The 27,383-nt window shown below is 38.0% G+C and overlaps 1 protein-coding gene across 1 annotated transcript; it reads left to right on the forward strand.

Moving 5' to 3' along the window:
* The first annotated feature begins 1,621 nt into the window (after positions 1–1,621).
* ass1 (argininosuccinate synthase 1) lies at positions 1,622–25,422 on the forward strand. Its single transcript, XM_060862818.1, has 15 exons — positions 1,622–1,720; positions 3,141–3,260; positions 5,640–5,708; positions 6,082–6,270; positions 7,324–7,380; positions 7,475–7,549; positions 7,712–7,782; positions 8,336–8,366; positions 13,784–13,874; positions 17,996–18,080; positions 18,197–18,261; positions 21,541–21,672; positions 22,750–22,906; positions 25,008–25,073; positions 25,187–25,422. The coding sequence occupies exons 2-15, from the start codon at positions 3,159–3,161 to the stop codon at positions 25,230–25,232; spliced, it is 1,236 nt and encodes a 411-aa protein (XP_060718801.1). The 5' UTR covers positions 1,622–1,720; positions 3,141–3,158; the 3' UTR covers positions 25,233–25,422.
* Positions 25,423–27,383: the final 1,961 nt, after the last annotated feature.

Below are 27,383 nucleotides of genomic sequence, written 5' to 3' on the forward strand. Positions count from 1 at the left end.
ATATATACATAATCCTTTATTTTTTCCACTCAAAAAGTGTGCTTGTGGCATCTTTCTTCAAAATATATATCGGCATATATACAGAATATATACCGACATATATATGTCGGCTGTAAAAACTCTTTTTAGACCTACTGTTTATGTCAGATGTTTCCAGCGTATCAGATCAATTATGCCATTGCATACAATGTTTTTACAATTTAAAAAATAAATCACAAAAATGTGGGTTATGAGTATTTCTTGACTCTTGGTTTTATTTGATAAGCAACTTTAAATAGATGAAATGGGATTCTTGTAATCAAGTAAAGAAGGCAGATGTAGACTGATTTAAAAGAAACCACAGGTATCCGGATAAGAACGCTGAGAAAATAGGCCACTGACTGACAGCTTAGCGTAAAATTTCCTCCACTTTTAATAAACAGAACTTCTTTTTTTCTGTAAATGCAAACCTGGAATTTCCAGCTCATGTTTCCTGGAAGGAACAATTGTGATTAATATCAATGCTATTCAAAAGGTCTTTATATAACAAAGACTTCCTTCAAGGTAGATTTGGGAGATAAGGGTGTGTCACATAATGGAAAATATTTTGGACCTCGTTAGATGTGAACAGCTTGTATTACGAAAAAGACTGCTGGAGCATCAAAATTCTGCAGCGGCATCAGAAGATGTCTGAAGAATAAGGAGACCGACAGCCACGTAATAATTAAAGAGAAGGTTTATTGTGTGAAGGCAACCTGGGATTTCTAGTCTAAAGGTTGGAAACAGAAGGCTTTTATACTGACGTGTGCCTGGGAAGAGGACACAGTCAAGACTAATACAGATAATGTCCAAATCTACTAGAAGAGACAAGACATCATGATCCAAGGAACCCATGAGTGAACAAAGACAGTTACAGAACTCCCAGTAGAATTGATCTCAAAATGAAGAAATCGTGTATCCATATGTTTATAAATTACGATTATATCACCATTCATAATATTGGACCTGGAGGTTATGGTTCACAGTTCTTGTCCTGTCTCGTGTCACCTCCTAAATACAAGCTGGTTATGCACGGATACATTTTTAACCGGGTTAACTATTTAAGTCTTATCCGTTACGTGGTAGGTGTTAATAATAAGTGTGTTTTGCACGTTTATTATTAAGAGAATAATAAAATAAAATAAAAAAAACAGCAAGCATGCTGAGTTAGAATTGAACCCCAGTTCTCTTCACAGAGAAGTGACACAACTTCTCAATAATGGACCGAAACACGTTTTTGTGTGTATAAAATTACTTATTAATGATTTTGGACAAATACCAGTTTTAATCAGAATATCTCTAATTAACTGTTGATAAAATTCATCTCATCTCCAAGGATGATGTTTATAAAAGTGTAAAGTAACAGATCTTAAATAGACTTTCTATTAAAAGGAAGAGAGAAATAATACTGTATATAACCGTAATAAAGTGTTTATATACTATTATTGTAGTGTTGTTAATGTTAGTATCTGACAAAACAATCCCAGCACGTGTAAGCTCGATAAAACGTTACATCAGGCCACGTACTGAGGGATGTGGGCGTTGCCACGCCCCCTGATACTCCTCTGGTGTCTGATTGGCTCGCTGCATGAAGACGCGCTGACGAAACACGGGCTTGTATATAAAGTCCACGCGCGCCTGCTGTTTGGTCTAGGAAGCTTTTGTCTGAGTTTCTTTACCTGTTTGTTTATCTTCGCTTTGGGTGAGTCATATTTTTTCATAAGTTATCCACTGTTAGAACATATGTCATTATTTAGCAGGTCTGTTAGAAATGTTCCGAAAATATAGTGCAGAAGGTAGAATTGCATAACGCATGACGCTTTACGCATAGAATTGCATTACGCATAGAATTACCATTACGCATTACGCATAGAATTACCATTACGCATTACGGATAGAATTACCATTACGTAACCAACACGATTCAATACTAAACAGGGTTAATTTTTCCTTAATTATATTTATGTATCATGTTTATTTTACGGTGGCTTAGTGGTTAGCACGTTCGCCTCACACCTCCAGGGTCGGGGTTCGATTCCCACCTCCACCTTGTGTGTGTGGAGTTTGCATGTTCTCCCCGTGCCTCGGGGGTTTCCTCCGAGTACTCCGGTTTCCTCCGCCGGTCCAAAGACATGCATGGTAGGTTGATTGGCATCTCTGGAAATTTGTCCCTAGTGTGTGATTGCGTGAGTGAATGAGAGTGTGTGTGTGTGCCCTGCGATGGGTTGGCACTCCGTCCAGGGTGTATCCTGCCTTGATGCCCGATGACGCCTGAGATAGGCACAGGCTCCCCGTGACCTGAGGTAGTTTCGGATAAGCGGTAGAAGATGAATGAATGAATGAATGAATGAATGTTTATTTTACAAGCTGATCGTGTTGAAAGTATATATCCACAAACTTGGACAAACTTTACACCAAGAAACGCCGCTTATTTGTTTCGGCATCGTCCAGTGGACTGGACTTTATCATTTAAAATATTGCTTAAAATGTTATTTTACACCCTAAAATATATTTAATGGGTCGTGATCCACAAATGCAGATTCTCAGGATGTAAAACAGCGTTTTTCAGTGTTTCAGAAGGAAGTCATAAGTTATTTTCTTCAATCTTGATCACCAGAATTCTGGATTTCTGCACAGAACCATTGCTTTACAAAATAATGAACGATGCATAATCTAAAATGCACATTGGCTTCAAAACACATACATAAGAGGAAGAAAAAAATGTGAACAGCTGTAAATCACACCAGAATTTCGTAAAATATAAATGTTTCCTGTTCCCAATTTTAGTTACTTACCTGGGTTAAAGTATATTTTTACTTACTAATCTACAGTAGGTCTAATACACAAGGTTTAAACATTAATCTTTAAAAACGGTGTCTTGAGCTCTGAAAACACAAGTGACAATCACCATTTCCTTTACAAAGACAGTCTTTTGTAGTATTTCTAAATTAGTGAAATTAATTTTATCCTTATCAAGTCAGTGTTTTAAAACTAATATGAGTTTTTGTTATTAAAATTCCAGATTTACTTTATTTTCACGTGTTAAAAACATCATTGTGAATCTGTAATCATGATTGCCTGGTTGTTTAAACTTTAATTCTGTTTTCTCTGACTTATGAAAGGTACCAAAGGTAGAAAAAATGTCCAAAGGTACAGTGGTCCTGGCGTACAGCGGCGGACTCGACACGTCCTGCATCCTGGTGTGGCTCAAGGAGCAAGGTTATGATGTCATCGCCTACCTGGTAAGATATCACCATGGAAACTCACCCCTTTTCATTTCCTTTCATGTGATGGCACACACTCCATGAAAGATCACAGAAAATATTGCTTTGGTGTGGAATTGGTTTAATAAGCATTCCTTAAAAGTTAATTGCTTACAGAACGACCTTTGAGAAATCAAGCCTGCTCTTACAGCAACGTGTGTGTGTATGTGTGTGTTTTAAATGTTGTCTTAAAACTTGGTTTTGTGTGTGTAATTTAAAGAAAAATTAAATGTTACAGTGTAAGTACTGCTAACATTTATTTGTTATAAGCAAATAAGAAGCAGTGATGGGATTTGAACCCACAACCTGTTGGTCATTAGTGCAGAATGTTTAAAACCACTGCGCTGCACTGCAAGTCATTAGTTGACAAAGTGGTTAGGCTCAAGTGTCATCCCAGGACATGCAAGATTTGCTAATGAAGCACTTTTCCCACGTGACCTCACCCTTATTATCTGATGATAATCTGCAATATAGGGCTTTCGCTGCTGCTGTGGTTTCAACAGTGTTTTGGATCTAGAGCTGTAGAGCTCATAAAATAAAAATAAAAAAACAACATACATGGCAGAGTAGCAGAAATCCGCTGACTGTGTTGATTTGCCAGAGCAGCTCATAAAGAAAGCTGTGAAGTGTGAAGAATCCTGATCCCTTAAAGCCCACAGCGACAAAAGCTACACAATACTGTGTTCATATCTGAATGTGACAGAACAATAGTATGATGCTTAACTGTAGTTTAACCATAGAGTAAGTTTACTTTTTTTCTTTTCAGTTCCGCATACCGCTCACAACTCTAGGCCTTGTTAAGTTATTTTATATATATATCGTGTGTATATATATATATTTTTTTTTTTTGAGTCCAGTTGAACTTGCAAAACTGCTTTACACAACTTTCTGCCTTGCTGTAAAAAAATACTTTATTTCCTGTAATGGGAGTGTTGGGAATGTTCAACACACACTTGTCCTGACATGTGTTTGCACATGAAATGCAAATAAATAATCATTCCTTGATTCATTGATTCATTGATTCATTGATTCATTGACCCATTGATTCATTGACTCATTGACTCCATTCATTCACTCTGGTTCTCGCTTTTGGTGCAACCCAAACATAACCTTCTTTTCATAGGAAAGAAAATATTTGTTAGATGTAATATCGTTGGCAGAGTTATTAATATTTTTGAGCCAACGACTCAATGTGTCATGGGAACATTGTAATTCATCTGTGAATTGTTTGGTGAGAAAAAAGCACACAGCGTTCACACACCTTGCCAGTAAGCACTTATCCTTCTATAAACCAATTAAAAGCTTTTATTTTAATCAGTGTCAGTGTGTTAGACAAGAGGGGAAAAAAACAAATTTTTCTTAATTAAAGCAACCCAAGAACCAGGCGCGGAAAACCTGTGGTGTAAGGTGATGGTATCATCGCAGTGGCTCTTTAAATATTTATTGGAAATCTCGATTATTATTTTATTATATTAAATCTATTTTATTAGATAACAATCTGAGATCTGTGTATTTAGAGTCAGTAGGTGGCGTCAGAGGACAAGGGGCGATGCTTAAAAGAAACAGAATCGTGTATTATTTTCTGGGAGATACTGTCTGTTAGTTGGCGATAAAAACTGTCTGTTTGTTGGCAATAAAAACACTAGATTCTGGAATAAAGTATGCTGTGGATGAGGTGTTTATTAAAGTCATCATCACCTTAACATCCCATAATGACTCAGACACGGACCAAACTCTTTTCTAAAAGTGTAAAACTTCAAGCCAAACAATTTACATTTGACTCGGACCAGTAAGGTACTTTAAGGTACACTAAGGTACTTACTTAGCTTTTAAACTACAGTAAACGTTCTGTTTGGTGATTAGCTACAAAATTATAAAAAAAAAAAAAACAACAAAAAAAAACATTTTAAGGAGCAGTATGTAAAATGCAGAATTTCTGCAACCTTCATATTATGGAGCTCTGCTTTAAGTACTAGTTGTGTGTTGGCGTATAAGACCAGGAGCATTTAATTTTCAATAAGGGGTGGAGCTCATTTCTGGCCCAGAAAAAAATGAAAAATAATCGCTTGAAACGAAGAAGCAAGCTTGGCACATTTTATGGCAATGTTGTGAATTACAGTTTTTGAAAAGTTTCTATGAAATGATAGAATTATTGTACATGTAGAGACACTTTAAAATATTACAAACTCCATCTTTAACTTTGTGCTTACAGGGAAATTTGGTCGAATATGAAAATTGTTTTATGAAAATTGATTTCAATATAGAGGAATTTCAGCACATTGATCATTTTGTAAAAGAAAGAAATGTACGTTAATGAGCCCTCATGCAGTCAGGGATTTTTTTTGTGTGTGTTTGTAGGCTAATATTGGGCAGGAGGAAGACTTTGACGCAGCCAGAAAGAAAGCAACGAATCTCGGGGCGAAAAAGGTAACGGATAAACCAGTGAATTAAATAAAGTATGAATGAATATTCACCCAGTGGTTTATTTGGAAATCAGCATGTCATCTCTTTCAGTTGAATAAAAGTGTGAAAAAAGCTGTGTTGTATTACGTAAAAATAAATATGTTATGGTACAATTTGTGGTAAAATTCAAAACTTGTATGTTTTCAGTTGTAGTCCTCATAAACTATTTTTATTTTTATTCATAATAACATTGTTATAGTATAGTAAGTAATGATTTCAAAGTCATCTGTCTGTGTGTGTCTGTGTGTGTCTGTGTGTGTCTGTCTGTGTGCATGTGTGTGTGTGTGTCTGTGTGTGTCTGTGTGTGTCTGTGTGTGCGTGCGTGTGTGTGTGACAGGTGTTCATTGAGGACCTACGTGCTGAGTTTGTAGAAGAGTTCATCTGGACCTCACTGCAGGCCAACGCCATCTATGAGGACCGGTACCTGCTGGGGACCTCCATTGCTCGGCCCTGCATCGCTCGGGGTCAGGTCCAGATTGCCCGCCAGGAGGGGGCACAATACGTCTCCCATGGGGCCACTGGGAAGGTTAGTGCACACAAGCTGGAGTCCAACTGAACACTTCATACTTCAGATCAGATCTGAGCTGCTCGTTAGCGTCCGATTTTTATTCTGTGCATAAAACAAACTTTGGTGCAGCAGTCAGAATTGGCCCCACATGCTGGGTGGAGTTAAATAAACCCAGTTTATTAAACTCACTGACAGTTTGATCAGTATTCGGTAAAATAAACTTAAGATTAACATTTTACGGTTGTGAGACCACAACAAAGGCAAAAAAAAGGTAAATTGTGAAACCTGAAAGACGTACAATGATAAAATAATTAAAATAATATTAGATAAAATGGGTTGGCACTCCGTCCAGGGTGAATCCTGCCTTGATGCCCGATGATGCCTGAGATAGGCACAGGCTCCCCGTGACCCGAGGTAGTTCGGATAAGTGGTAGAAGATGAATGAATGAATGAATATTAGATAAATGTGTGTGAGTTTATTTTGGACTTGCACATCTTTTTATGTTTTTATTTTATTTTATTTTATTTTATTTTATTTTTTTACATTTTCCTGAGAAATGTTCAAATGATGTAAAAACTTTACATTTTATTTGGTGAATTATAATAAATTGTTTTAGAAATTCAATATATAGTTAATATGATAGGAGATATATATTTACTGTTTTATATTTACAGTTTGTATTTTAATCTGATAATTTATCTGTTTTTGATATTTTAGAAATTAAAATTCATTATGCTGTAAAATGCCTTTAAAAAAGTCAAGGAATTTGATTAGACTTTCAGTTCATGTTTTTGCCGCTAGATGGAGACAAATATTCTGATCCTTCTGTGTTCTTGTACCTCACTATATTTAGTGATTATACATGCTTATTAATTCTTCTTCTTCTTCTTCTTCTTCTTCTTCTTCTTCTTTTTCTTCTTCTTCCTCTTCTTCTTATTAGGCTTATTATAATTATTATTATTATTAATGTCATTATTCCTATTCACCATTAAAATGTGTTTTTATTTACATCATTTAAATCATATATACATATAAAATTAATTATAATGTCAATGTTATTGTTTTTTCAGGGCAATGATCAGGTTCGGTTTGAGCTGACCTGCTACGCTCTGTACCCTGAAGTGAAGGTGAGAACTGGATTCTTCCTGCCTGTGTGTAATCTCTGTATCTTCTCGACTCGCTTTCCTGTTTAAATTTAGAGTTTTCTGTGTCCTACCTTAGATCATCTCGCCTTGGAGGATCCCGGAATTTTACAACCGTTTCCGGGGCCGAACGGATCTCATGGAGTATGCAGAGGTATTAAAAATCTGTAGTGATAAATGTTGATTAGGGATGATGATGATGATGATTATGATGACGATTGTAAACTATTCGATACAAGCCTCAGATACACTCCACTTGCCTCTGTTAAATCTTTTGACATTTTAGTTTTGCTCTTTAACACAATCTCCTTTTTAGAATCATGGTATTCCTGTCCCAGTCACTCCAAAAGCTCCCTGGAGCGTGGACGCGAACCTCATGCACATCAGGTGAGATCTTTCAGCTCAAAACATCCGTAATCCTTCACATTTATCTTCACATTTCATTGATTTTTTTTCACATTTTTTATAATATGCCTGAACAGGACACGTTGTCTATCGTGGCAGTTAAACGTTTATTTTATATACACAATGTAGACAATTCTCTCTGGATATTTAAAATAATTTTATATGAATTTATCATCTGTAAATTTGCACTTACAAACATATCTGCAAAAGCAAAGGTCTTGAAACAGATTACATTTGTTATGAGGAGCCCTGAAGTCACCCTGCACCCAGGTAGATCAGATAATCTAAGATCGGATGGTATCAGATTTCACTACCCAATAAGAACGTGGTCCAAAATCCGAATTAGTATCATGAGGATATATTTTTAGCAGCAGTGTGAACACAGGCAAATGTTTGTTACCCTGAAGCACTCAAGTTATCATGACATTATATTTAATATATCGAAATATTCGTATCCTATCATATCATCAGGATCATATCATATCACCCTATATTATTGATCTTAGTAACAGCAGATGTGTTTTTTTTCCCACAGCTACGAGTCTGGAATACTGGAGAACCCCAAGGTAAAAAAAAAATCAATAAAAAAAAACTTTTCACGATTGATTGTAAAATATGTTTTCTCTGATTTATATAATCGCTCGGTGTCCCTGAGGATCGAGATACCACTCAAATCCCTAATCAAATCACTAATAGGTAATAATTAACGATAAAATACAATAACGAAGGGCAGGATTGGAACCCATCCCAACCCGAAGCTGCTTCGTTTTCTATAGCAGAACATCTCTTATTTATCAGCAAATTGGCAACATTTTGGATTTATGAAGAAATGATAGTTATAATTAACGTTGTGGAACAAGAAGTTCAAAATCCTCCATCCTGAAGACTAATTACTTATTAAATAATTACTCTTACTTATTAAAATTACACTGACACCGGCGACTCCTTCCATAACTGTTAACACCACCATATAAATGACCGTACGATTAGATTCTAATTGTGTCGCATCTCCCATCCAGTGTCCCTGTGATTCAAGTCCCTGTGGATGATTCGTTACTATTCGTATTTAACGTGTAATTTGCGCCTGAGCTTCCGTAGGAGCCGCTCTTATAGGAGATGAATCAACAACTTCTGACCGATCGGATTTGAGAATTAAAAAACCGTACACCCTACCCAGTCACATGACCTTTGAACCCTTGCATCATACCTTTTTTATTCTTTTTTGTTTTCTTTGCACTCATGATGAGGCTGGGACAGACAGACAAAGAGACAGACAGACAGACAAAGAGACAGACAGTCAGACAGACAGACAGACAGACAGACAGTGACCTGTCCTCACAGCGGCCCTGGCTAATTTCTGATTTCATGGGAATGCACGGCCCAGCTGGGCCCCCTGGCTGCCCGGCACTCTCGGGGCCACCATTGTCTGCCTTGGGCTTCGACGTGGGAGGGGAAACATTTCAGGGTGACACCGTGACACCAAGATGTCACCGTTAACAGTAAAGTACAAAGGCCTCTGTCACACATACATGTCAGGAAGAGTGACAGAGTGAGAGAGAGAGAGAGAGAGAGAGAGATAGATCAAGGCTGATGGAGGGATGGCGAGAGATCATGTGCTGTCTGTGTGATGGGATACGGATTATTAATTCCTGTAGACTGTGCAGGAATGAGCTCGATCCAATCAAACTAGCATTGTGGCTTTGTCATATTTCCCTTTTCGATACGAGATGAACACAATTGTGCTGCTTAGTTATTCATTTTGTTATTATTATTATTTGCAGCTGTTCTGCCTTTATTATAGTAAGTAGGTGGAAAATCATAATAATAAAAAAAATATTTAAAAAAGGTTGAAGTTGGAACATAAATTTTGCTTATGGACTTTTTTAAATATTGATTTTTTAAAACAGAAAAAAGCGCATATATATATATATATATATATATATATATATATATATATATATATATATATATATATATATATATACTGTATATATATATATATATATATATACAGTATATATAAATGACAGTAAATGAATTTGAAAGTTCCCATAAATGATTCGCTCTCAGAATTTAATGCCACTTTAAATCATTTATTCCATGAATTATTGATCCCTTTTTTAGTACATGTACAAGCTGAAATCTGGCTTATAACTGGTATTAGTCTCTGTTTGTATCAGTTGAACAACAAATGTTTACGTAGCCAGAATTTTCTAATAACACTCAACCCCATTTTTAAAAAGCATCACTATATACGACAATACAGACTCTCTCTCTCTCTCTCTCTATCTCTCTCTCTATCTCTCTCTCTCTCTCCCTTCTCTCTCTCTCTCTATCTCTATCTCTCCCTCCTCTCTCTCTCCCTCTCTCTCTCTCTCGCTCCTTCTCTCTCTATCTCTCTTTCTCTATCTCTCACTCCCTTCTTCTTCTCTCTCTCTCCTCTCACATGCTCTCTCTCTCTGTCCCCCTCCTTCTCTCTCTCTCTTCCTCCTTCTCTCTTTCTCTCTCTCTCCTTCTCACTATCCCTCCTTCTCTTTCTCTCTCTCCCTCTCCTTCCTTCTCTCTTTCTCTCTCTCTCTCCATCTCACTTTCCCTCCTTCTCTCTCTCTATCTCTTTCTCTCTATCTCTCTATCTCTCCCTTCTCTCTCTCTCTCTATCTCTCCCTCCTCTCTCTCCCTCTCTCTCTCTCGCTCCTTCTCTCTCAATCTCTCTTTCTCTATCTCTCACTTCTTCTCTCTCTCTCTCTCCTCTCACATGCTCTCTCTCTCCCCCTCCTTCTCTCTCTCTCTCCCTCCTTCTCTCTTTCTCTCTCTCTCTCCTTCTCACTCTCCCTCCTTCTCTCTCGCTCTCTCCCCCTCTCCTTCCTTCTCTCTTTCTCTCTCTCTCTCCATCTCACTCTCCCTCCTTCTCTCTCTCCCTCCTTCTCTCTCCCTCTCTCTCTCTCTCTCTCCCCTCCCGATTTGACCTCGGATGTGTCCTCCAGCCATGTTAGCGCTCATTAAAATAGCATCTCTGTCACTCACGAAGAGTGTCGGCCTAACTGAGAGTGACCCAGAGGACAGATATGAAAGAGACACGTTGTTGTTTGGTAAATACAATGAGACCTTTGGTGTGACTCTGAGCAGAAAAGGAAATGAAATGAAACGTGTCTCTGAGCCACTCACCAGCTCATTAATACTTCGCCCAGAGGGGGAAAGATACATAGCGTTGGGTGGTCATTTGTTTTTGGAGATTTGAGGAAAAAACTGAGTAAGACTTAAAAAATTGTTACAGCAGTGTTCAATGATGAATTACATAATGTCCAGACGTCTTAAAGGCACAAAGGCACAAAGTTCTCAACTTTTCTCTTAAAAATGCAGTGTATCATGTTACCAAGAAAGAGTTATCTACAGTTACTAACCTAATCGATGAAACACTGACACTGGAGACTCCTTCCTTGTTAGATGTTAGATACCCAGAAAACGAAAAGATTTGTCATATCATCAGTTATACATTTATAGGATTTAGTTTTTTGGCTGTTCAACACCTTTAAGTATAAACATGTTGTTATTGGAAAATAGTTTGATCTGATTGATTACATCAGCGTTAATAATTACTGTCCTATAACAACATGCTGCCAGTGTTTTATTCCTTTAGATGAAGCATGAACCTCATGCATGTTTTTCTCCGATACTAAAATTGATTAAGCAGAAAAACAAAGTTAAACTTCATATATTTCACAGTCTAGTTATTAGTTATTTATGGCTTTCTGCATTCTGTAAACGTTTCTGGGGAAAATACATATATATATATATATATATATATATATATATATATATATATGATATATATATATATATATATCTGGGGATATATATATATATGGTTAAAATACATACATACATATATATATATATATATATATATATGTATGAGAGAGAGAGAGAGAGAGAGTCAAAAGAAAGAGGGAGAGAGAGGGAGAGAGTCAAAAGACATGTGATTTAAACGTCACTTCCATTCCAGTGCCCAGGTTTCAATGCTTTATCTTTATTCCTTCTTTCCTCATTTTCCCCCCTTCTGCCCTGTACCTTTCTCTCTGTCTCTCACTTTCAGCTCCAGGTCTTTGATTGAAAGGCAATGAGGCAGCTAACATGTGGAAAGCGAGAAATTTACTTGCTCTAAGTTCATGCCGTGGTCCTCTTTCAGGGGCCACGCATTCACTCGCCTCGGAGGACAACAATATGGGCAGAGCCGGATAAAGACCCTCATAGTGAGCCGCCTAAGCGGAGACATGATGGGCCAGTTCACGGACCATTTGCCACCAATGTCCCCCCTTTTTTCTCTCCCTCTAGCTTTCCTTTCTGCCGACAGTTTGTCTCTCTGTCAGGGCCGTGCAGCAGGGCCGGCTCCACCTGCAGGGGGCTGGAATTGAAATTCATTGATCTGCTCACACTCTAGCTGCGACTCTGCTTTTCGCCTTTGCTTTTCTACCTCCATGAACCTTGCGATGTCACGTTGTCGAGCTCTGTCCATGTGGATGCTCGTCACAGTACTGCTGGGTATCGTTCGGCCCTGTAGGTAGTAAAAGATTTTAGCTTGGGGAGCATTTTGACTCCCGTTTGTATCCTGTAAGGTTTTCTTTTTTTTCTTTTTAATACGAAGCCTTTATTACAGACCTTCGACTTTTGTGTCTATTTGATTGATTCGACACAGACTTTCAGTTCACAAGATGAATGATATTCATCTAAAAACGCTTAATGTAATGAAATCAAATCACAGGTTTCTATTAAGTCTCTTATTTTATATGTAAAAAAATGTGGGATAGATTTTATAATAGAGGACATGTTTTATTGGCAATTTTTGGAAGGAGTCTCCAAATTCAGAGATAGACATAAAGCTTTAACTTAACACGAGAACATTTTCAGGACAAAAGGGTATATACTTTTAATTTCTCATCAACATGACAAGCTGTGTGAGAGGAAAAATGTTCATTTTTTTTAATATTGAAATTGTAAGCATTGTCATATTACATGGTTAATTACTTCCATAGAAACATTTCATTTAGTTTGAATCATAATTTAATTTAATTTAATTTCAAGTCATAATTCTGTTTTCTGCTTTTGCACTCGATTTTTTATTATTATTATTATTATTATTATTATTCACTCCTTAATTATATTATACATTACGTGTAATCTAACGTTTCACTGGGGGGAAAAACACACTATTAATTGATATTTCAACACGTATGCAAAGCAATACTGTTTATTATTTGATGACTTTTCTTTTGTGCAGCAGCATATTCAGTATTTCAAAGGAAATGTCATTACATCTAGTTCACTCTAGCAAAAGTCACTCTGCTTGAAAACCTCGATTTGGAGCTTTTAGAAGAGACATGTTTATTCCCACTTTTATCTTCTTATCTCGTGACAGAAAGCGGCGAAGCGGAAAAGAAAAGAGGCGACGCCGGGGCAGTCGGGTATGCTGTTTAGTTAAAAGGAAAGCGAAGGCACTCATTTGGACGTAGATTAGTTATCGTCATGTTTGTCTGGTAAAGGTTTCCATTTAAATGCGCCCGGTGGTTATTTTGCATACCTCCCCTGCAATTTGCCTCTGCTCGGGATGCGTCGTCTGCCATCTCGCCGTAATGTCAGGTAATTGGCAGGGGGTGTCTCTGTCTGACGCGTCAGTTCGTTTACTTTCAGCAACCCCAGCTCCCCAACACCCTCCACCCACCCTCACCCCATGCGAATGTAGACGAGGCAGAGATTCGGAGCGGAAAATTCAGGTTCGCTCTCGTTCCTTCGACGTTTTTTCAGAGACCTGTTTGGAACCGTTTCTTGCTTTATAAGGGTGCCAAAACTTTTAATGCACAAAATGGCACAAGCGCATCCTGAATTTTTCTCTTCCTCCATCATGGACAGTGTGTATGAGAAGTCAGTTTAGGTCTCATTTTGATCGTAATAACACCAGATTTAATGTTTGTTTGTTTTTTTCCCACAGAATCATGCTCCTTCTGACCTCTATCTGATGACCAAGAACCCTCAAGAGTCACCGAATACACCAGACGTGCTGGAGATAGAGTTTAACAAAGGTGTGTACGTGTGTGTGTTTGTGTTGCCCCCATCCGTCAGCCCGGTGATGGGAGTCAGATCTCCTGCTGCGTTGTGATATTGACCAATCTTCTGTCCTACTAGCCTCAGTCTAGCCGCACTGACACACTTCTAAATGACACAAGTATAAAAACATGAGCATTAATGCCAGTCATTGGCTGTGGAATGTTCCAGAACTGCAAAACGAGTCGTGGAACAGGAGAGAGGAATTTGTTCGGTTTGATCGAAAGTCCCTGTGTCGATGGCTTAAGACAAATAATAGTAGTAATAATGATGTACAAAGGGTATTGAAAAAGAATTGCACCGTCGTAACTATTCAAGTTCAAGTTCAAGTTCAAGTTCAACTTTATTTGTATAGCACATTTACAAACAGCCACATGGCTGACCAAAGTGCTTCACAGTGCGTTTGACATACACACACATACGCTTAAGAATACACACATGCACAAAGTAGTTCAAGAAACTAAAATAAGAATTCTTAAAAAAAATATATGTATATATGTAAATATATATAAAAATCAATAAATATACAATAAAATAACCAGTGTAAAAGAAGGTGAGATAAATAAAACCATAAACCGGATGTGAACAGACATAAACCCCTGGGCAAATCATGAAAAGGCTAGAGAAAATAAGTGGGTCTTTAGCATGGACTTAAAACTAGATATGGTGGGTGCCGTCCTAATCTCTAGTGGCAGGGAGTTCCATAGTCTAGGACCGGCCACAGAAAAAGCTCGCTCACCTCTACGCTTGAGCCGTACACGAGGAACCACCAACATGGCCTGGTCAGATGAGCGAAGGCTTCTAATTGGAAAATAGGGATGAAGGAGTTCAGATAAATAGAGAGGAGCGGTATTATGGAGAGACTTATAGACAAAGAGTAAAATCTTAAAATCTATTCTCTGCGAAATCGGAGCTATTACCACGGTAACTACTCGGCAACGAGTGTTCGCTACTGTACGGGTTGTTCTTTCAATGCAGCGCATTTTACATATCAAGGATTACAAACATCATGAACTGTGTGAGGGAGCGAGTGTTTATAGCTGCTATAACTTAATCGAGAACAGGATCGAACTCATTTTATGGACATTTTACGACATTAATATGATACGTGACGATATACTGTTAAAATTCGTGACTTGAAAAAAAAACAATCATTGGCTGTTATATAAATAAAATAATCATTATAATTGCTGTTATATTCTTTTCTATATCAATAACATGACCCGTTGTGTGTTAAAGTATTAATTATTAATTACGCACATAGATTTGATTGTACTCTATTACAACGGAATTAACACATTAACTCTTTATGATCCGTAACGATATTGTCGTCACGTCATCATTTCTCCGTCCTATAAGAAAAATAAAGCACTACTTTTCCCAAACCTTAAGAAGTTAAACCTAACGCATGGAGGAACTCAAGGAACTGCATTTTCTTTTCCCCCCAAGCTTCCCTTGAGTTTCCAGTGAACTGATTAGATCAGACATTGATGTCATTGTGTTGTTTAAACTAGTCTATGATCCTTTTCTGATCAGTATTCATAGATTTTAGTCACCTCCATTTAGTATCCATGAGAAAAGCTGGTTTACTGACAACGCACAAAAGATCCACCCCCCCTCCTCTCTGGTCCTGTAAAAAAAAAAAAAACTTCTCCTTTTTTATTATTCTCGTCTTTCTTTTCTTCTCGCTTACTTTCTCAGCGCTTGCTTTCTCATCGATTAAAAAGAATTTTTAACTACTAAACCTTTTTCCTCTTGTCATTTTACAAGCCCAGCCCCTCCCTTTTACTTTTCCACATCTTGCGCTCACTCTGTGGTTAAAGAGAGAGAGAGAGAGACATGGTCCGAGGAAGGGAAAAAGAGAGGAAGAATGTAAAGCTTTAATTTTTCCTACAACTGTGTCTGCTGTTTCTTTGTACTACACTGAGGAAAGGCTGAGGCAGAGAAAAGGACCTGCATGTTGATAGGCACTGGGTAGGGGGGCATCCGAGAGACTCCCGCGTTCTCGCCGTGCTTTAATTTATTTGAACTTTTAATCTAATTATTAACTATTTGCAGTGATCCTCGGCATTGTTCCTCAGACGAGGCCTGCTCTTTCGGGGCGCCCTTGCACCCTTCGGGGCGCTCCCAGGATATGGGAATGGGGCGTCTGACAAAGGAACATGTCTGAAAATATTTTGTCAAGTCCCTTTTTTACGTGTCATTCTAACAGGGCTTTTACACCCACAGCCGAGAAAGGGCGACCTGAACCGCTCCATTTGGCCGTGATTGGCAACTGCAAGCATGCTAAATGCTAATGAGGCTCCCAGATGCATAGAAAAGGGGGAGTAGGCGGTTAAGGTTAGAAAACGATCAGCACTTTTTTTTTTTTACTTCTTCTCGCTGTTCAAAAGAGTCCTCAAGCCCTCTCTTGTCTTTCTTCCAGTCGCTCCAGCTCTCCACCCTAAGCCTTGGTCTATTGCATCTTTTCCACCTTTGGCCTCCGAGTTGCTCATTTCATGCTATGAATAAGTAGCCTATTGACAGTGATTTATTTATGGGGCTCCAAAGCATGTGGAGTGAAAAGAGCGAGAGCTGGACCAGGCATGGTGGCTCTTACATAGTGTTCGTCTGTGCCAGAATGTTCAACTGTGTCCTATTTGTCTTTTTGTTTCTTTTTTACCACGGAAGGCTTTTATGTAAAGAGATGGCGAAGGCATCCAAACTCGTTACTCACGCAAAAGTGCAATTACTAATCCAAATAAATGCTCTGGTAAAAGTTGGATTCTTCACTCAACTTGACAATAGAAACGTATTCAAATACATTAAGGAAAGGGTTAGAAATCCATTAACAATCTTTATAATTAACACGTCTTCAGCTTTGTTCAAGATTTATTCTAGAAAGAATGAGTTAATGAATAAAATAAATTTTTTCATTTAAAGATTGTTTTGTTCCCTACATAACAAGGTCATTCGTCTAACTGATTATAACGGTGACTTTAGTCATCTCAAAACTCAAAGGACGTCGACTTGCCGAGTTTAAGTAAATTCGTCTCTGTTTAAGATTAATATTAGACTTATATTTAAATGTGCTTGTGTTTATTCCCAATGAACAAGTCTGATGTGACTGAAGCGAAGGAAAAACTCCCTTAGATAGAAGAGGAAGAAACCTTGAGAGGAACCGGTCTCAGAAGTGAACCTCATCCTCATGTGGGTGACACTTGAGGGTGCGATTATAAACTGTTATAAACACCAGAGAGTGTTATTATGAATAATATCCTTGCACCAATGAGACATTTACACCAATTCTAGTTAATACGATGATGAACATCTCTGGAAAAGAGATGTTCTTTCGTCAAGGAAAGCCACAGCTAAGTCTAACTAGCAACAACTTTATTTCTAATCTCTGAAATGTTCGCTAATCTGTTGAAGTTTAGATCTGAAGCCTGTTACTGTCTTTCTCTCTCTCTCTTTCTCTCTCTCTCTCTCTCTCTCTCTCTCTCTCTCTTTTTCTCACTAAAGAGGACATGGTGACACAATAGCTGGAGTGTGTAATTAAATTACTGAAGGCTCTGCTCACAATTTCACAGCCTTAAGAGTAGTAAAGCTTTTGAATTTATAAGTGCCTTTCTTCAGTGCTGCTATTCACCTCTTCCCACCACTCCTCCTAAATCACTCTATCCCTCCTCCAGATCTCTTCAGCTCTGTATTGAGTTTAGGTGTTTTTTCTTCCCCTGCTAAATCGGCTGGTCTTTTGGATGAGAAAAAAAAAACTGAAACTAATTTAAAACCTTACCAGTTACCAGTCACCTAGTGAGATTATTTCTCTCTACCTTAATTAATTTGCATCACGGATGATTAAAAATGTCACGTCTTTGTCCACGTTTGTAACATTCGAAAGTCATGGAAATTCTGCTAAATAAGAAAAGCTAGGAAAAACCCGGAACAAATGGGAATTAGAATGTAATACACGCGTATATGTGACTGTTTTTTGTTTGTTTTTTATTTGCTTTCTTATTTTTATATCTTTAAATCAAACTATAGGGGCCATTACTTTTGCATGATTCCGTTATGTTTGTCTACGGTTATGCTTCATATTTTGTGAAATGGTGTGAGACAGGAGTCCCAGTGAAGGTGAGCCACCTGAAAGAAGGAACGTCCAAAGAGACGCCGCTGGAGATCTTTACCTATCTCAATGAAGTCGGGTAAGAACCTGCAAGCTATATTTTTATACTATAAACTTTAAAATTGTTATATTCAACGCTGTTTTATATATGTACTGTATATGTGTGCGTGTGTTTTCTTTTTTGTGTCCTTACAGAGGAAAGCACGGAGTCGGCCGAATCGACATCGTGGAGAACCGCTTCATCGGAATGAAGTCCAGAGGTATTTCTAACACCCATGTGACCTCAAAGGGTCTAAGCTTCTTTACATCCAGAAAAATGGATTAAAACGTTTTTTGTTTTTGTTTATTTTTTTTGTCATTGTGCATCACATGAGAGCATCAGAGTGTAACACTGACCAGTGAACCCACATCTTTTCCATTTTACCACAGTGTGGCAGGTAGATTTTTTTTATTTTAGATTTGACTGTAGCTTTGGTCTTAAAGAAAGATGAAGGTGTTTGGTGTTAGAAGTGCAGAAACAGGAAGTGACAGCCTGTGTTTATAACAAAATCTGGACGAACGTAGTGAAGTGAGAGATGTGTGTTTGTCATGATTCTTCGGCAGACATTGGGTCATTTCTGAGTAACGGAACGGAAACGACTCCCGGTTGACGGTTGTCAACGTAATAATGCCGAACAGATGTGCGGTGGACCTGGCAACCCTCCTCTGGCCATTAGCGCACTGTTTGTGTTTGTTGTTCCCAGTGCCGCAGACTCGCAGTCAGCTGTCACATTGTCAGTCAGGATGAAGTCTAAAACCTTTCAAAGGCAAAACCAGACAGGAATGTCGCAGATTTATATCCACCTGCTGATGTCATACCTGTAAGACCTGCAGAAACATCGACTGTGTTTTTATTTATACATTTTTTTTTTACAGATAAATAAGAAAGCACAGCATAAACGTCATGTATTTCTATTTAGTTTTTATTTCCCTGTGTGGAAAATTACGTGCCGTACGACTGCAGTATCGTATCACACGCATCTTATATTTAGAGACTTGATTACCTCTAAAAATAATAACTTTTGTTCGTATATAGTAATTGTATATTAATTATTTATAACGGAATGAGGATCTGATTTTTTTTTTTATTATGAATAACGATTAATAAATATCTTTTACATTTGGTGTAAAATTAATAAAGAAATAAAATAAAATGTTAAAAAAACGTTAAAGCGACTAATAAATAATAATAGATAAAACAATAACGTAAAAATTTGAATCGTTTTACATGCTGTTTAAACCCAAAAGAGAAAGCAACACCCGTAAAAAAGAAAAAAAATTTACTTATCCTGTCATTACCCATTATCTGGACCTGATCACGCCTCGGGTTATTTGCAATTGAGTGTAATCTGTGTGTGTATTTTTGTGTGACGGAGGCTTTGAAGTGTTAAAACCTGGCGTTAATTCCACACTGCCATCTTGGAGAGAACCGTACCTGCTTAGATAACAGTAAGAATGCTAAGCTGCTTCTGCGTACCTATGTTAGCAGGGCGGGACGCCCAAAGGGTCATGAGCCAAGCAAGGGGTAGTTTAACCACACACACACACACACACACACACTTTTTATTTTACTTAGGTTAAGTGACATTTTTCTCCTTCTCTGTCTTATTCACACACACACACACACACACACACTTTAAAAGATTAATGCTTGCAAATCAGCAGGCTTTTGTCTAGATAATCTGTACTAGCGGTCCGTTCCTTTAGGGAGCTTAATTCAGGGAGAGTTATCAGATGCCCCCTTACGGAACTGGAGCACTTTAGCTTTTTGGCTCTAGCTTCACTTAAATCCACAGAGCCTTAATGTATCAGATTGCCAGCTTTTAGTTCTTAAAAGATCAGTCGTTTTTTTAAGTCCTGTTTTGGGCAGAAGGATCTATGGTCATTCAGTTTCCCTTCTGCCAGCCTGAGGCGTGCTTCCCAATTAAGAGCTTTGTGATATAGAGGAATGCTCGCTAGAAACCTGGGGATACATTTAGAATGACCTACAGCCCAGGACGATGTCAGATGAGAACTTTTCTTAGTATTATCTCTTCTCTTTTTTCCTTCAGTTTTTTTCCCCAAAAAATATTAAATCGTAAAAAACCCCGCTCTATTCCCGTAGCTCTACTTACACGTGTGAATCGTCATTCTCACACGTGAACAGCTTTAAAACGAGTAATCACACATCCCTCACTTCCCACAACGTATGTTCTGACAACATACACACCTGATTTCACTGCTCTTGTGAAATCTTAACAAATGTCATTATGAGGCAGCATAAATGTTTTTTATGCAGTTATTGAGACGGCTGTTGTAATTTAAATAGACAAACTAAAATAATTTATTTTGACAAATTACCATGAAACAATGATGTTTTCTAGATTGTGAGCTTTTTTTCTCAGTTGATGAGATAAATTCTGAACGAGTGTGATGTGGCTCTGATTTACACTTTTGAACGTCGCTTACTCGGGCGTCTTATGTGCTGGTGTTGTAATGCAGTTTCAAAATACTACACGAGCATGTTTAAATGTAGGGAAAAAAATCTTGCTTGAGTGTCTTATGGTGCAAAAATACAACATACAGTATGGGCTCCTATATTTTTGTTGTGTCATTGCTCACATTGCAAGCCAGATCTCTCCAAGCCCCTCGTATGAGATGCGTCTCAGGAACTCTCAGCGTAACTACTGTAATCATAGTTAGCATAAACTGAACTGTTTCTTTTTAACATGAACCTAAATGAACAAATCATATGTATATGATAGGTATATGTAATGTTCTGCTATAATGGGCCTCAAAAATTTGTGTTTTTAACATAAATACAATTATTCTTCAAGTGTCTAAAATCTAGACTAGAATATTGTTGCTAAGCAACTGAAAAATACAGCGAGCATATAGCCTATAGCCTAAGACGTCTCGTAAAGCTGTCGAATACGACGCTAACCGATCACGTTGTACGGTAAAGAGAAATAATAGTTTGGATTTTGATTACGTTCAAAACAGAAAATACGTTTAAAAGGTTGTTTCCTAGGATTATTATGTGCCTGTTTAGTATGTGTGTAAACCTGTTCACATGGTTAAAACTTTAGCCCTGGATCTTCCCGTCATGTATCTCTTTAGACAGCTGAGTGACAGCTTCATTTGTGCACAAGTTAAATATTGGCTTCTCTCTCTCTCTCTCTCACACACACACACACACACACACACACACACACACACACACACAAAGATGTTGTAAATTGCAGGGTGGAAGAGTCAGGGCAGTAGATTTTGGCAGCTGAGGGTTGTTACCCTATCATTTCCGCTTGTTGCTCTGTCTATAACAGGTGATGGACAGCATGCTGGTCAGCAGTCTTCATTATCTTAATTATGTGACCTGGTCATGAGACCGGACTCAGATACTTCTAGCATCTTCTAGACAATTTGACAGCTCTATTTATTTAAATTGTCCTCATTTACATTTATGGCACTTGGCAAATGTCTGCTCTTCTGTTCTTATATCATTCTTACTTCCTTGTCAGGTATCTATGAGACCCCTGGAGGCACCATTCTTTATCATGCTCATCTGGACATCGAGGCTTTCACTATGGACAGAGAGGTCAGACGCATCAAGCAAGGGCTAGGCATCAAGTTCTCTGAGCTTTTGTATAATGGTATGAAGCCTTTTGAATACTTTTTCGAGCAGAATTATAGAATAACAATTATTGACACACAAAGCATTAAAACAAATGTGTATTATTTTTACTGTATGTATTGTATAATAGCATCAATACTACACTTGCCCAATTGTTTCGTGTAAATCTCGCTGATCTCCTTTTGTTCAAAATTCAACTTTAATATTAATACACTTAAAGGTACAGGCAATATAACAGATGTTACATAATAATAAAGCCCAGGTGTGAGCACCTAACTGATCACACACACCTCTTCTCCTCCTTTCGCTCTCACACCAAGCCTCCTCTTCTATTCTCCGTCTTTCTTTAGCTCAGGTGTCCTAATCCCTCTGTCACAAGCAGCAGGCTGCTCTCTGGCCCGTCTTTCCTTCCCATAATAGGATTTGAACTCATTAATGGCTGATTACAGATCAGTCTCCCTGCAATTAAAGCCACATGGGAGTGAGAGCAGGCACAGAGGAACAGAGCACCTTACAAAGGTGTGAACAGATTAAACTCATTAGAGCCCTGCGCTCGGGGGAAACCGAGGCAGCCGGAGCCGGAGAGGGAGCGCTCGGTCCCTGCTGTCCCACAGAGAAGAGAGGGAATGATGGACTTTACATGGGGCTCCGTTCACACCTGCACACCATCACAACTACAGTGGATACGCTAATAGCAGGGGAAAATCGGTGGGGGAGAAAATGCTGACGTGTGTGTAGCTCGTCTTATGATCCTTTTCAATAGACTTGATGCAGTGTTCCTAAAACATTCCCAATACCATTCATTTTCTAGTCATTTATTGTTTGGCATGAGATTGCTTTTTCTTCCCAACTGTTTATAGATGTATTAAACACACAAGCAGATCCAGACTGTCAGAGGCAGTGTCCTAAATCACACACTACGAGTCTCCATTAAAAATTATTTAGTAATCTATAAATACTAGAAGATTTGTACATAAAAGTTTGAAGGCTACTTGAACGGTTTATAAATTCAAATCAAACAAAGGAAACACCGTAAGCCGCTACAGAATCCTACATCTCTTTCTCCTGTGTTGATTCATGCTTGATTTCTCACCAGGATTTTGGTACAGTCCAGAGTGTGAGTTTGTGCGCCACTGCATTGCCAAGTCTCAGGAGAATGTAGAGGGCAAAGTGCAGCTGTCTGTGTTCAAAGGCCAAGTCTACATCCTGGGCCGGGAATCACCCAAGTCTCTGTACAACGAAGAGCTTGTCAGGTAACCACTATGATCCTGTCTGTCTGTCTGTCTGTCTGTCTGTCTGTCACATGAGCAGAACTGCCAGGTTAGATATAAATGATATGGAAGGTGCTTACAAGGATAGTAAGAAAATGGTGATTGCATCATGTGTTATGCTAGACTTAACATTAATTGATCCACGTTAAAGTCTTGCTAATGTCTTGTTGCTAAAGAAATTGCAGTAACCGAACACCTCAGATCAAGTCAAGTCCCCTTATTGTAGTTTGTGAGATGCAGCACCAAAATCATCACCACAATTTAAGTGGAAGGCATTTGGCCACTTGGTGAAAAAAAATTTGTATGAAACATTTACTGAGCTTTACAGTATTTTTGAATGTTTCCAGCATTCTGTTTCTCGTCTCTACGGTCCTTGATAAAGGTGAAATTTTTTCCAGTTTTGCTGCTTTTTACTCTTAAAGAAACCATTTTAGATTAGTTACCAGAACCAGTGTCCATGATAAAGCTCAGTGTATGTTGTATGTCTTGCTTGAACAGGTCACTCAGCATGTCATCCATTGAGCTGAAGCCATCTGTATAGGCACCAAAATCTACAAAGTACCAGTAGCTTTAGAAGGTGCTTTACAAACGTCATATTCTCTCCCGCAGTTTTTTCCATCCATCGTGTTGTCTCTCTTTCCTTCTGCCTTGTCTTGGGAGAACAGTGAGTGTATTTAGTGCTCTGACCCCTGGACGCCCTCGGGGCAGGCTCAGAGCTGACCAAAGCGGAGTGCCCATATGCCCAGGCCTCTCCTCTTGCGTCAGCTGTGCGCTAATGGCCCTCGCGGCCATACTGGGGGAAGTGGCCCGTTTCATGCTGGTTAAGCAGGGAAGCGTTCGGTTGAAAGGTCACGTCGGTGGATGTCGCTTTGTGTTTCAGCGAGACTTTCAAGAAGAAACAAGTGCACAAGAGAAAAAGAATGAACGCGAGAGAGTCCCAGTCTCTCTGTCTCCCTGCAGTGACTCAACAGGGATCAGTAAATAGTATCATTAGCACAGTGGTGTCCCTCACACGCCGTATTGATCCAGCAGAAATATCACAATGCGGCTTACCAGTGATTACACTGACAGCTGTACATACAAAGAGTTACACACCAGGATAAACACATACACACACACTAGGTAGAGGAAGGGGGTCTATTTTTTTTTTTTTTTTTTTTACATCCCTTGCTACATTCAGTTCAGATCTTTCCCCAGACTCGTGTGTTGGTCTGTTTTTTATTTATTTATTTATTTATTTATTTCATTTCTCTTTCTTAAGTCACTAATTGTTGTGTTAGGCTTCTTACTTTGTTTCTTCGTGTAGCTCAGAGCAGCAGGTAGAAACTGCAGTAATTACAATATAGAGAGGAAAAAGAAAATCAGATCAATCAGATGGATATTGTTGGGTGGAAAAAAAAAAACAGGAAAAAGTTTACACTCTAAACATTTGTATGTATTCATTTGGCACATGCGTTGATCTAAAGCAAGGTAAAGTTAGACCGAATCCAATCCATGCACAGAGCTGACAACTGGTGAGAGGAACGCTACACGACTGATGCGCCTTAAGAACCAAAGAACCTTTTAAGAAAATGTCCTTCATTCTATTATATAATCAGGTATCAAAGTTTCCTAATGAACAAGATTCCAACTCTTATTTCGAACAAGAACATACTATATTGATGGTTAAGGGTCTGTAACCATCTGAAGAACCCAAGAGGAACCTTTTCACAGAAGTTAATTGAAGAATGGAGGAATGGTTTATTTGAAAATATGAGGAAGAATTCAAGTTATTTTAGTTTTAACTTTTTTTTTTTTTAAGCGCATCGTTTGTCTCTGGGGGAACATTTACAGGTTCCAAGTAGAAATCTATGTCAGAGGATTTTTTTCTTTCAGAGAAGGTCAATTTAGGGAGCAATATATTGTTATATGAAAAGCCCTTGAGGAAAATTTGGGAGCACCACCATATTGGTGGAAAAGGTCTAGTTTGCAAGGGTTAGCGCAAGTGTTAGCACTTTGCCGCATTACCCATTACATAATGGTGTCTGATTGAGAGCACCTCTCGAGGCAGTCATATAATCAATTTCTCCTCTCTCTTCTTCAGCATGGATGTTCAAGGAGACTACGATCCTTCAGATGCGTCCGGCTTCATCAAGATCAATGCAGTCAGGTTGGTGCAGACACTTAATCCTTGTTAAGTACAGATTTTATCTGTAACGATGCATGTTAACTAATCATTGCCGGCGAAAATTATTTTTCGTTTATATATTTAATTCCTTTTAGGCTACGAGAGCATCACAGGTTGCAGGGAAAGAAAGAAGCCAGCTGAAGCTCCCAAGCTTCGCCTTGACTCAGCTTATATGTCATACAATGACATATAAGCTTCGCCTTGACTCAGCTTATATTTCATACAATGACATATTACTTTTATTCTTTTAAGTCTTAGATTACTTGATAGTGTTGTATTTTCTTTACTGTGGTGGTCTGTAACAGTTTAATAAAAAGACTATCTATGGAAACTATCTATGGCATTTTTTTGTAACATAACATTGTTGTGCATTTTGCTCTAACATACCGTAGATAAATGCAAGCTCAAATTCTCTGTATTGATGCAGCATCATCCTCTAATGTAAATCCAAGAGAAAAATCAGACCAGGGCCAAAGTAAAAACAACGGAATAAAGAATGTAATTATGTATATAAGGAACGTAGGAAATATTTAAAGCAAGACTCTTAGAGCTCTTAGGGAGATTTAATGACGTTATTCTCTCTTCTTTATGGACAAATTATTGGGGTGCCAATAGTTTTGAAACCAGAATCTGTAAAGTCTGTGCTTCCATGTCTGAGTACGAATGTTTGTTTCAACCAAGGAATTCTGAATATTACACCAGAAGGAAATATGTCTAGCCATCAACCCGGTCGTCATGAAATAGTGGCGCTATGACAGAAAAGTGGACAAGAACCCTGAAGAAATGACATCTCAAACTTCGCCAAGCCATTTACTGTCCACCAAACTGTCCTCAACATACACTTACACACTCTCTTCTCCTCTGACCTCTTCACTCCTTTCCATTAGTTGTAGCTGTGGTGGTCTCTGGGTGCTTTTCAGCGCCGCACTTAGAACCTGGTCCAGGATCCCCCCTGCTGACTGTAATAAGGTCCCTTCCATGGCAATCAAAAAAAAAAAAAAAACAAGAACCCTGAACATTCTGCATACACTCTGCAAAATGCATTTCACCCAAAGACATTTTATACCTGAAACCTTAAGTATTTCAGTGTGAACTTTGTTCCTGTATCGCTTGGTTCTTCTAGAAATGACTACAATCAACCAGAGTTTGGACAGAAGACTTTTTACAATCGTCCTCCGATCTCTTTGGAGAGCAGACAGATTCGTTCTAGCCATGAAGATCAAATAACACAGATTTTAGAGAACTATATAATATTGATATATTATAAATTTGATTTCAAATTCAAAGTATTTTTAAAGTATTACTTTTTTAAAGTATTAAAGTATTAAGTATTATTATTATAAATGTTCAAATTAAGCACACAGACAAAATGGAGTGAAATTATCGTGCTGAGAAAAGAACTTTAATTATATTTAAGGAGATATAATTAATTAGGTCAAAATATTACTCCATTTGTATTGAAAGTACAAGCGAACAAAGCTTTCTGCTGTTAAAAGTATTAAAATATAAAAAATATAAATAAAAAAAGGTTTTAAGGAATTAAGTCATTCAGAGCAAATAGTTTAACACTGATGACCTTGATTAGATGATTTAAACTGAAATGTAAATAAAATATAAATGAAATACAAATAAAAAGGTTTGAAGCAACTACTATGAAAGTCTAAAAATCTAACAAGTTAAAAATAAGTTATTTTCCACTAGAGTAGGATAATCTCAATAAAGTATAATTATGCCAAAATAATATTTAAGCATAGTAACAAAAAACAATTGCTCAAGCAAAGTATTTTCCAACCCTAGATGCTAATATTCCAGCTTATATAATTAATAATAATAATAATAATAATAATAATAATAATAATAATACATTTTATATTTAGGATGACGCATCTGCCATATTTATGGTGGCCAAAGTCCTAAAAACAGGTCCTGTGTCAGCGCGGCTATTGTGAGCCGGTTTGTGAAAGCTCTCGTTTGATCTCCACAATAGGAAGGAAGTCAGACACGGCTGCTTTGGGGCGACATCAAGGTGATTGTTTGTCCAAAGAAGGAAGTCATAGACTATGTAACAATATAATGTCAAGGAGAAAAAAACCAAGCCATGTCTCACGTGGCTCAAATGTTAGCTGGAGACGGCGCTATACCTGTCAGGCCTAGGTATGGAAAAAGGTGAGAGTCACCCAATGGAGTTAATCATCCTTGACCTTTGGCCAATTATCTCTCATTAAGTGCTGTACTCAAGGGACTGGGACACAACCGAAGGACATGAATAGTCCAAGTTGTCACACAGAATGA

This window comes from Tachysurus vachellii, chromosome 26 (assembly GCF_030014155.1).
Source record: "Tachysurus vachellii isolate PV-2020 chromosome 26, HZAU_Pvac_v1, whole genome shotgun sequence".
Classification (NCBI taxonomy): Eukaryota; Metazoa; Chordata; class Actinopteri; order Siluriformes; family Bagridae; genus Tachysurus; species Tachysurus vachellii.